The 12,160-nt window shown below is 45.0% G+C and overlaps 1 protein-coding gene across 1 annotated transcript; it reads right to left on the bottom strand.

The window, feature by feature from the left end:
- Positions 1-5,050: 5,050 nt before the first annotated feature.
- LOC107508021 (calcitonin gene-related peptide 1) lies at positions 5,051-9,912 on the bottom strand. The gene is given in 6 exon segments (XM_036221640.1): positions 5,051-5,361; positions 5,940-6,124; positions 8,158-8,295; positions 8,545-8,639; positions 9,726-9,848; positions 9,850-9,912. Coding segments are annotated over 5 exon segments (579 nt in total). The 3' UTR covers positions 5,051-5,361; positions 5,940-5,964.
- Between the last annotated feature and the right edge of the window lie 2,248 nt (positions 9,913-12,160).

The raw sequence follows: 12,160 nt of genomic DNA, 5'->3' as shown, positions 1-12,160 counted from the left end.
AAAACTTATGTCCACACAAAAACCTGCACACAGATGTTTGTAGCAACTTTATTCATAATCACCAGCACTTGGAAGCAACCAAGATGTTCTTCAGTAGGTGAATGGTTAAACTGCAATACACTCAGGTAATGGAATATTATTCATCAAAAAAGAAACAAACCATCAAGCCATGAAAAAACATGAAGGAACCTTATGTGCATATTGCTAAATGAAAGAAACCAATCTAAGAAGGCTACATACTATATGACTCCAACCGTATGACATTCTGGAAAAGGTAAAACTGTAGAAACAATAAAAAGATCAGAGGTTGCCAGTGGGGAGGGCGTGTGGTGACAAACAGACAGAGCACAGAAGAGTTTTACGGCAGTGAAATACTTTTTAAGATATTATAATGACAGATATCTGTTATTATACTTTGCTCAAACCCATAAAATGTACAACACCAGGAGTGAACGCTATGGTAAACAATGGCCTTTGAGAGATTATTGATGTGTCGATGTAGGTTCATCCTTGGTATAAATAAATAAATAAATAAATAAACACACAAACAAACAGACAAACCATTCTGGTGAGTGATGTTAATAGAAGGGGAAGCTATGCATGTGTGGAGGCAGAGGGTATATGAGAAATGTCTGTCCCTTCCTCTCGATTTTGTTGTAAATTAAAACTGCTCTTAAAAAAATAGTCTTTGTTAAAAAGTACAACATAATACGTATAGTATAGAACTGTATAAAATACGCATGTAAAAGGGAGGCAATAAAAACAAATCATTGAGGTGAAAATTAATCTTATCAAAATATTTGTTCATATCTTGATTTTTCAAAGTTTCCGTAATTAGTTTTTTACTGTTTACTCAAGCAATACAAATGTTTTTATATTAAATGCATTAATAAGCAGAATATATAATACTGCATATAGACTATTGATAGCAATTATCAAAAATGTAAATGTATATGAACAGAGATTAGAAGGTAATTGTAAAAAAAAAAAAAAAGGACTTTTTAAGGGAAAAATTATACACTTGCCAAATGACTCAGCAATCTCACTCCAAATGACTTAGCAATCGCACTCCAAAGAAATGAAAATTTATTGTATTAAGTTTCCTTAGTAATGCCATAATGAATTACCAGAAACTTGGTGGCTTAAAACAACAGAAATTTATTCTCTTTCTGGAGGCTGGAAGTCCAAAATCTAGATGACCACAGAGCCATACCCACTCCAGAGACCAAAGGGAGAATCCACTCCATGCCTCTTCCAGTTTCTGACAGTAACTTGTGGCTTTCTCTACCTGTCTTCACATCGCCTTTTCCTCTGTGTGTATCTTCTCTGTACATCTCTTATAAGAACATAGTATTGGATTTAAAACCCACTCGGATAATCCAGAATGGTTTCATTTTAAAATTCTTAACTTAATTACACTGGTAAAGACCCTTTTTCTCAATAAGGTAACATTTACAGGTCCCAAGGATCAGGACATGGATGTAGCTTTTTGGGAACCCCAATTCTTAAGCCTACTATTCTTATTGTCACACGAAAATTTATACTCAAAAGTTTATAGCAGCTCTATTCATAAATGCCAAAAACTGGAAAGAATCCAAGTGTCCTTCAACAGATAAATGGATTAAAACATCCCCGTAATGTAGTACATCCATACAATGTAATACTGCCCAGCAATAAAAAGAAACTATTCATACATGCAAAATGGATAATCTCAAATGCATTATACTAAGTAAAAGAAGTCAAACTCAAAACTACACACATTCTGAAGAAGACAAAACTACATCCAGAGAATCTGAAGAGACATTTGCCAAAGAAGACATACTAATGTCCAACGGGCACATGAAAAGGTGCTAATTCAACATAACTAATTATCAGTGAAAATGCAAGTCAAAACCACAATGACATAATACCTCACACCTTTTAGATTGTCTCTTATCAAAAAGACAAGAACTAACAAATGTTGGCAAGGATATGGAGAAAAGGGACCCCTTGTTCACTACTAGTGGAAATGTAAGCTGGTTTAGCCATTATGAAAAACACTATGAGGTTTCTCAAAAAACAAAAGAGAAAACTACCATATGATCTAGCAATTCCACTTCTGGGTGTTTATCGAAAGGAAAAGAAATCACTAACTCAAAAAGATATCTGCACCCCCGTGTTCCTTGCAACATCATTTACAATATTGAAGATATGAAAACAATTTAAGTGTCCATTGATGAATACACACACACACACACATATATAATGCTTTCAAGATCCATCCCTGTGGTAACTTCTATATATATGTATATATGACTATTATTCACCATTAAAAAAAAGGAAATCCTACAATTTGTTACCACACAGATGGACCTTGAGGACATTATGCTAAGTGAAATAAACCAAGCAGAGAAAGACAAATACTGTATGATATCATTTATATGTGGAATCAAAACAAAAAAGTGAAAAAAACAGACTCATAGAAACAGAGAACAAATTAGTGATTGCAAAAGGCAGGGGCAAAGTGGGTGAAGGTGATCAAAAGGTGCAAATTTAAGTTCTAAGGTGAATAAGTCCTGGGGATGTGATGTACAGCATGGTGACTAGAGTTAACAGTACTGTGTTGTGCACTTCAAAAAAAAAATGTGTAACTGCTATATGTGATGATGGTTGTTAACTAAACTTATCATGGTAATCATTTTGTAATATCAACATACATCTAATTATTATGCTATACAACTAAAACTAACACATTGTTATATGTCAATTATATCTCAATTTAAACAGATAATTATATTTAAAAAACTATAGGAATGGAGAATATAATAGTTACTACCAGAGTATAAGGTTTGAGGGGGCAATTGACTACAAAGGAGAAGAATGAGAGACTTCTGGGGAGGGATGAACCTGTTTTGTACCTTTATTGTGGTGATGATGACATGACTCAAAGTATTTGTTAAAACTCATAAAACAATATACAGAAAAAAACAGACTTTTCTCTATGCAAATTTAAAATTGTGTGTTTAAAAAAAGGACACTGGGGCTGGGACTCTGCAAATCACATTTTCATTGGTCAAGTGACTCTCCAAGTGGGGCTCTGCCAAATGGGAGTTCTAAAATAGAGATAAGAAGCCATGAAGAAAAAGAAACTTGTTCTTTCCTATTTTGATTTCTGTTCCTATCAGCATCCACAGAATTTCTTTACCTTGGCCAGGAAGTTGAGTCCAGTATCCAATTTTATTTTGTTTTGACACACTTTTAGAAGAGCCTGTTGCACCTTCTCAAAGATACCCTTCTTGGTGGTCTGAGAATGCTTCCCAAGTTTCTAGATCTAATAATTCCACCTCTTCCCTTGTTCCCTTAGCTGCTTTCTTCACCTTCTAACTCTGCACTACCTCTTGTTCTCTTTTGCCTTTTCGGCACTCTACTCAATTTCTTATATCATTGTGTCTGTTAAAATTACTGATGTTTTTTCTGTTTTATTGACTAGAACTTGACTGATAGAAAGCCAGTCTTTCCTATACTCTACAAAGCCCTCCCTGATCTGTCCTCAGCATTACTTCTCTGACCTTATCTCCTACTTCTCTTTCCCCTCACTTACTCTAAATTTGGTTCACAAGAATTATAGAAGATAAAAGAACATGATAAACCTCACCACAGGGATATAGTCACCAAAATTCAGAATGTGGGAAAGTCTTTGGACAAAGAACCTAGTTTGTCCAACAAATAAATTGCAGGAGGAAAAAAAAATGGAAGAGGAACTTGTTGATTAGAAGTCTTAAAACATATCAGCGTGAAGATTTAATTTGAGCTCTGATTTTGTATGTATTTTATATATGCATATGTATGTTATACATATATAACATGTATGTATATGTATACACATATAACACATATGTTTGTATATGTTATACATATATATAACTGAGGAATTTGAGCCATGACTAGATGTGAGATATTAAAGAACTAAGAATTTACTGTTAATTTATTTTAGTTGTTAAATGGGATTGTGATTATGTTTAAAGAGTACTTCCCATTTAGAGATACATGGGGAACTATTTACAGATATGTTGATGTAATAAGTGGTGGGGGGGGATAAATGGCTCATAGATATAACATTAACTATAAATAGATCATTGTTGAAGCCAAGTATGCATCTTAGTCCATTTGGGCTACTATAAAAAAATACCACAGACTGGGTAGCTTATAAGCAATAAATATTTATCACAGCTCTGAAAGCTGGGAAGTCCAAGATCAAGGCACCAGCAAATTCCGGGTCTCCTAAGGAGCCCACTTTCTCATTCACAGCAGTCTTTTCACTGAAACCTCACACTATGAGGAGCAAGGAAATTCTCTGGGGGTTCATTTTTAAAGGTACCAATCTCATTGGTGAGGGGATACCCTTATGACCTCATCATCTCCCAAAATCACCACCTCCTAATGCCATCACTTTGGTGTCAAGTTTCGACATATAAATTCGGGGGCAGGGGACACACTCAGCTGATATCACCTAGTAATGGGTAGAAGGGATTCATTTTACTCTATTAAGACTGCATTTTTATGTTTAAATTTGTCCATTTGTTAAAGAATGGCTCACAGGTCTCTCTCTGGAAAACATCAGGAGCCACTGTTGAGAAGTATGAAGTACAGTAGTTTCGACTGCAAGCTCTGGAAACCAGTACCTGAGTCTGCTACCATCTATCTGTGTGCCCTTGGACTTCACTTCTCTGTGCCTCTGTTTCCTCAGATGTAGAGTGGAAATAATAATAGTATCTACTCCATAAAGTTGTCATGAAGAATAAATGTATTCATAGGTGTAAAACACTAACTTAGAACATTGTCTGGCCTATATATAGTAAGCACTCAAAAAATATCAACAATTGTTATTATTACATAGGAAAGCAAGTTGAAATAAACCACCATGATCTTGAAACACATGTATCCAAAATACGTTTTTAATCTTGATGAAGTTCACAAATGGCGCGATATTGACATTTCCTTAAACAAATTATACAATCATGTTCTTAGACAACAAGACATAGCATCACTGTGTGACCTCAGAGACCACAAGAAGCATGTCACCCTGTGGTTTGGCAAAGCTGCCATGATCACAGGATAACTCTCAAAGAACCAATTTGCTACCAGATAAGCTAATGAGAGATGCCATCGCATTTACTGCACAGAAAATCTAATATAAAAAAGATGCATAACAAATATGGACTTAGCTTATTTTGCATTCAATTTCATTCGCTTTGCATGATAAAGGTGCTTTGTTTTTCAGTATCTATTAGGATGCAAACATGTACGTTTTCCATGGGACCTTCTCACTAAGTGGTTGTCAACAGAAATTAATAGAAGTGGTGAGTTCAGCTTCACGGTAACCTGAAATTTAAAAAATAATTATAAGAGAAAGAAGAAGGAGGAGAAAGAAAAGAATAAGAAGGACAAGAAGGGAATAATCACAATTATTATTGAAAAGAACATGAATTTACAGAAATGTTTCTTTAACCAAACAGTATTTACAAATGACAGATATGAGATGTAAGCACTTTTGAAGCAAATGATAATCAAAACAATTCAACAGTCACTATTAATGTTAGCAGTAGTACTATAATTACAGCCCTATGGACTGAACCTGTGAACACTGGTCAAGAGTTGAGGGCTTTCTGAGTTCATTAATGAAGACTGGCCCTGACTTAGGTTTGCAAGGCCTTTTCTTTCTGAATCCAGCAAGCATTTTTGTTTATTTGCTTCATTTCTTAGAGAGATGATATTGCATCTCTGCAGCCTGTCCTAGTCTTCTGATTTCAAGCTGAGTTGTAGAAGGAACTCACTACTCAGGAAGAGAATGCAATTGGAGAGAAGGACCTGAAGAACCTCATAAGTCCAGTGGGTTTCAAACTGTAGATGGTAACCTCTAAATCCCTTCCCCTCCCATTCACCAGGACAAGGACAATCACCTTCTTCCTGGAGTGATTTAGTGGCTCAGGCCTGAAGTTCTCTGCGGCGACGGCCAAAGGCGTTGGAGCCCACGTCGGTGGGCACGAAGTTGCTCTTCATCACATCCCCAGATCTACTCAGCAAGTCTGCCAGCCGATGGGTCACACAGGTGGCAGTGTTGCAGGCTCTCTTCTGGGCAGTGATGCTGATTTGCAGGATGGAGAAAGAAGAGGAGGCTTGTCAGTTAGAGGCTGGGGGCAGGAGCCTACCCCATGGGACCTTCGTAAAGGAAATTGTAGCTCTTTGACATACCACTTAAGAATAAGTGTTTCTCCTAAATGCAATTACCAAAGCTGTTAGGAGAAATGGCCTGGCAGGCTTTGCTAGGAGCCTTGCCCAAAGACCATCATGGGGGAAAAAAAAAAAAAAAACCCAGTTCCAAAGCTTGGGGCATGTACTGAAACCCCTGCATTTATCATCCCTTACATATAATACCTTTGGGACCAGGAAAGTGTGCTCAGCAAAGGCCCTGCCCCACCCCAAAACATACAAGAAGAGTAGAGAAGCCACACCCCAGTCATGAGCACCAAGAAAGTTACTTACCATAAGAAAATGAAAATTCCCTGAATTCTTACCTGGAAGAGGCTCAGAGAACAGGGTTTGCTGAATCTTTTCCCAGTAGTGCTTACCTGCTCCTCAGCACACCTGCTTCTGATGCTTGAGCTGGTTCCCAGGTACCACTCACCAAGCCCTGTATCCAGCTTCCCTGAGGCTAAGGCTACTTTTAAGCACAAGCCCTGGGTACTCTCAAGCCTTGGACAGGAACCATGGTAATGACCACTACAGTGCAAATCCTTTCAGAAAGTATGTTTATTCATTAAGGATGAGGCATGAGGGATGAAGCAGGAATTAGAGGGCTCCGCCATGAAATCCTCTGGAATCTCAAGAAGCTTCCTTCACTCTCTCTGATCTCTAACCTGATCTATAAGTCCTGCTTTCTCTCCTGCCATTTTGAGGTCCCCGACATTCTCTATCATAAGCAAAGCTGCCAATACTAGCTTGAAGAGCAATCAGAGTGTAATCTGCATGCATTAAATTCATCAATGGGAGCAAGAAAGGAAATCAGGAGGGAATGAAAAGAGTTCAGTTGGCATCCTGGGGCACCCCAAAGTGGGGGTAGGGTTTCCTCTCCAAGCTGCTGGCTATATCCCTTTTCTTGCCAGGTGTTTCGGCCCCGAAGCGGATGCCAGAGAACGTATGAAAGTTGCTCAGGTCCTTCGAGTATGTGCTCAGCACGCAGGTACTCAGATTACTGCACCGCTTAGCTCTGGAGATGTCCAGGCTGCAGGGAAAAGACATGCCAGACAATACCATGCACCTTTGGAGGCAGTCATGCAGAAGGTTATATCAGCGAGGAATCACTTAGAGCCAGGGCAGGAGGGGCAGACAAGAGGGCGGGTCACACATCCTCCATTAGAACTCAGAGACATGCTGAGTCAGGTCAGTGTGGGGAAGGGCTGTGGTGGGGAAGGGGTGACTTTTGCTGGCCTTCATCATGCTGCTCAGTCCTTCGTGCTCTGCAGAGAGGTTGTCAGGGCAGATGCAGGTGCAGCCTGTACCTCTGCCACGCAGTGCCAGGGCCAGAGCAGAGGCTGCTATGGGCTCCAAGCTCAGGGTGCACAGGGAGGAGGGGCTGGGCAAGGGTGCTCTCCCCAGCCCCATGACAACATGCACATCTCCACAGATCCTACACATCTAAAAGCCCCAGACCTACCTCAGGCACTGCTCTACCTGAGCCCACCCTCTGTAGGGCCTTCACGTTCATCTTGCAAATGTGCAATAAAGACTCCTTGCAGTATGAGAAAACAACATATGCAGCTTAAATTTTTAAAACATCCTGAGATATACTGGGTCTATCTGCTACCTTCACACTTACCGGTCTTAATTCATTCAATCCTGGAGGTCTCCTCAGTAGGACAAGACCAATTCCTAGAGCAAGCGATTCCACACCTCCTCATTTCATTTCCTAACAGCTTTCTGAAATGGATCTTTCTAATGTGCCTAATCACAGCCTCTCCAGCTGCCCTTGCACCTCTGTCTTCCATGGAACCTGAGAATGGCTGGGCTCCAGGGCCTGGTGAACAACGACAGCCTGCTGGACTCCTGGCCAGATGTTCATTATCCTATCTCTCTAGGATATGTCCTCCTGGATATGCCAGGGCGGCTAAGGAGCCTTACCTGGAGCCCTCTGTCTCCTGCTCTTGGTCCAGCTCATTGGTCTTCCTCTGCACATAGGCATTCACCAGTGCAGCCAGTAGGAGGCGCCCTTCCTTCTCACTGAGTGCAGCCGGGTCCGGGAGGCTCTCCAAAGACGACCTAGGGAGGTGAAGCAAACAATCCAGGCTCAGAGTCCCTAAGCACCCTGCTTAGGCTTCCTGCTCTCTGTAACTTCCCTTGAGGATATGCCCTTCCCTCCCCATTTCCAGCAGACAAGTCTCGAGGCCAGTGTCCACCTTAGGGTGTTGATTCACTGCGAGCCTCGCTGCTGTGACTTTAGAGGCACAGAACTGCTAGATCCAAGGGGTAGTGGAAGGAGAATGCTGTAGTAGCTTCAGGCCGTCTCACCTAAATGGTGCCGCCTGGAGGCCGCCTGCCTGGCACAGGACCAAGATGCTGAAAGCCAAGAAGGGAGAGGACTTCCAGAAGCCCATGATGTCTCTCTGTAAAGGGAGGACAACGTTACCGCTGGACTCAGAGCAAGCACGGCCTGGAACGTACAGACCTAGGTTCCAGTCTTGCCTCTGCCAAATTTGCCTTGTGACTTCAGGCGAATTACCCCCACCTCCACATGTCTCCGCTGGGTTCATTTGTCAGATGGGCTGTTGTGAATCTCAAAATATATATTGCGGTGGATAGCTTTGTAGAGCAGAAACAAATGTCCTGAGATAAGGGTGGGGAGATTTTGTTTCTGTTCTGTGAAAAGCCTGAGAGAAGCCACAACGTGCACAAGCACACAAACCCACCCTTTTGCCCTAGGCAGAAATCAGGCGCGGACCCACCCTGCTGTAACTTCTCTTCCATTTGCTCCAGTCTTCTCAGGGACTGAGAATCTAGGAGCACCTTCCCCACGGCTAAACTTACCGCTAATGCAGGGGAGAGGCAAGCAGGAAAGGTAAATTGGAAAAGCAGTACTTATCTCAGTCTGTGGATTTGAATTTGGGGACATTTTTAACGTGCCAGTTACTGGGGTCTCAGGTCTCTGCTTACTGGAGCGCAGTTTAGCAGCAGGTACTAGGCACCAGCACCCGGAGGCGAGCCCACTGTTCTAGTCCACTAACTGCAATGCCTCAGGTCCGCGCCAATGCCCCCAGAGATGCTCACGGGCTGGAAACCCCACAGAGGAAGGCTAAGGGAACCGTCCCGGGAACCAAACGTGATCCCTGAGGACACAGAACGCACAGGGCATTCGCAGATCAAACTCAAGCAGGTTTTTGCACGCCGACGGGCACCAGCGCAGAGGTCCTAGACTCGCAGATCTGAGTTTGCAGAGCTTTCAGGCCCCAGGCAAAGTCCTAGAGATGCTTGGGGTTCCACTGGTGCTAGTTAGAAGAAAATGCACTGACAGCCCCAACCACCGCCCTCCTCCCCAGAGGGACAGAGAGCTAGGAGCACCTGGCTGTAGGTGGACAGAGACGGTTGTGAGAGGCAAAGGAAAGGCAAGCAGGCAGAAAGGCAGGCAAATGAGCAAACTGGATGAACTAATCCAAAAGCAAGTTACCAGAGTCACGGAGCGGGAAATTCCTCACCTGGCGACGTGAGGTGCTGGAGAACTCTAGCAGCCGGTCCCCCCGGATGGACACAACGCCTGCTGTGGGAGTCTTCCCTGCGGAACTCTTGGCTCTTATTCCAGTGATAGTGGGAGGGAGGGGGTCCCCACGAGCCCGCGCGGCCAATCCAAAGTGGCCAGGACCAACCCAGCTCCGACTGCGTCATTGCTCCAGCTACCGGCACCCGTCCACTAGGGAGGGAGCCATCATCTCAGACTGTTGTTTGCAATGAGGTCATTGCTTGGAGAGCGTGAGGGCTGGGAGGGGGGTGGAGAGCTTTCGACGTCCAGAAAGTGGGGACAAGTCAGGGAGAGTTTGGTGGCACTAAAAAAGCGAGGAGCCAGAGCATCTCTCATTTTTTTGGCGCCTGAACTCTGGGTTCCAACCTGTCCTGCCACTCTAGAACCCCTGCCCGGCCACCTGGACTCTCCCTGAGGTTAAACAGTAGTCCATCTCTCCTGAAACAGCCCACAGCAAAAGAGAGGGATAGTGGGGGAGAGGGGCATTGAAAGATGGGGTGCTCCTGAGATATCCTCCCCTTCTTTTGCTCCCCTCTCCACCACTTTCTGGGTCCCTGGGCCTGGTAAAGAAGTTTTGCTTCCAGTCTGGCAGTCAAGCCTCATTTGCTTCACTCCTCTGGGAGGGATAGGAGTGGATGAGACGACTAGGGAGGGAATTAAGCTGTCAATGCCTGCACAGAGGTTAGGCATCCCTCTAGTATCCCCGAATCCTCGACTGAGGGTTCAGCATCCTTCCCACCCCTCCCCACCCCGCCCCCAGCCCGGGACCCTCCACTGCTGCTCGGGAGCTGGTTTACGCAGCTGCCGCGTGCCTCTAGTTTGTTTGCCAAGCTGCTGGGCGGGGCAGCCTGTACCGGGTCTCTACTGGTCTCACCCCACACTCCGGCCCCACTTCCCCTGAGGCGCTTAATTGCAGAGTGGACCGGGGTCCCGCACCTACCCACCAAGGAGAGCGAGTGCTGCAAGCCCAGAGGGAAGCCTTCGGACTCTCATACATGCACCACTCGAAGCTACAGAATGGCGGGTGCGCGCTTCTCTCTTGGCCCAAGTCCCACACTCACATACCTGGATCCCAGCCATATTGCTCTGCCTTTCGCATTCACAAAAGGACAACCTCTTCCCTCCGCCCCAGGCGGATAAGCCAATACTCACCGCCACAGACAGGCCCTCGCCAGTTGTTTGCAAATGAGCGTGCGCACCTACCCAACTTCGTCCACAGCTGCAAGCAACCGGGGAGTTTCTGCTTTCAGAAAGAAGCATGTTTTATATGCACAGGGGTATACAGTGTCCCCCCAAAACGCACATAGACACACGCACATCCCTGCGCACGACTCAGCCTCTCTCTTTTTTCTTAAGGAAAGCCTGTTTCTCGAGTCCATGCTGTCAGCGCCCGCGACACCTGGGCGGCGGGAAAAGATCCCAGCTCGGGCTGAAAGTGTGTAGAGTGGGCTGGAGGGTAGAGGCAGTAGGAGAAAAGAGAGGAAGCGCCACCCACCCTCCAGGGCCTCAGGCTAGGTCGGCGCGGCGTGGTGGCTATGCCCCAAATTCGCCCACCAGCAGCTCCTGAGCCTCGCCGAGGGGGTGCATGGCAGAGGGCGAAGCCAGAGGCTCGTGGGCTCCCTGTAGCAGGTGCTTATCGCTTGTGCAGGTCAGAAAAGAGATCGGGGGTGTCTATTTAGGCCCTCCAGGTCTCATTTTCCGTTGGCAGGGCCCTGCTTGCTGGTCAAAGACAAGTTACCCTCCAGCACCTAGGCAGTAGAAACTTGAGGTAACACCCTTCAAAGGATCCCTACGCCAACTCCGGCGACTTGCTGGGCCTGCAACCCCAGCAGACAGTGCTCAGAGGCTGTGCGACATGCAGAACGTGGCTGCGGGCTGTGGCAAACGCGAGGCGGGACGGGAGGACTCCCAGGACCTTCACAACCCCATATATGACAGCACTGCTCCCTAAGGGGTTTCTCTATAATAGTGAGAAAGTCTCTCTGCTCCCAAAGTGTTAGACGCGCTTTGGGATGCAACTAAGAACACGGAAGCAGCCTTTACTAGGAGGTCTTTCCTCTCAAAGCCCTGCAAATATGGGAGGACTCTTCTGCGTCCCTCTCCCCAAATCTGACCTTGGAAAGGAGCTGCTGAATGGAAAGGCGCAGCTAAAAGGCACTTCCCTAACTAATGTCACTGCCCTCTGCACGCCTCTTCCGGGACCTCCGCCGCCGCCTCTAGGTCTGGCAGGGGGTGCAGCCCGCTCCAGCAGCTCTGGGCCACATCACTCTCCACTGAGCTCTGGGGATGCTGGGATGTAGCTGGGGATCGGAGGGGGCGGGGGAAGAATAGAGTGGGAAAGAACGTCTGGAAGGCCCCATGCTCTAGCGCCCCAGGCTCCCTAGCCTCGACGAA

This window comes from Rousettus aegyptiacus, unplaced genomic scaffold, assembly GCF_014176215.1.
Source record: "Rousettus aegyptiacus isolate mRouAeg1 unplaced genomic scaffold, mRouAeg1.p scaffold_m13_p_5, whole genome shotgun sequence".
Lineage (NCBI taxonomy): Eukaryota > Metazoa > Chordata > Mammalia > Chiroptera > Pteropodidae > Rousettus > Rousettus aegyptiacus.
Note: the sequence above shows the minus strand (reverse complement) of the source record. Positions and strands in the feature narration are given on the sequence as shown.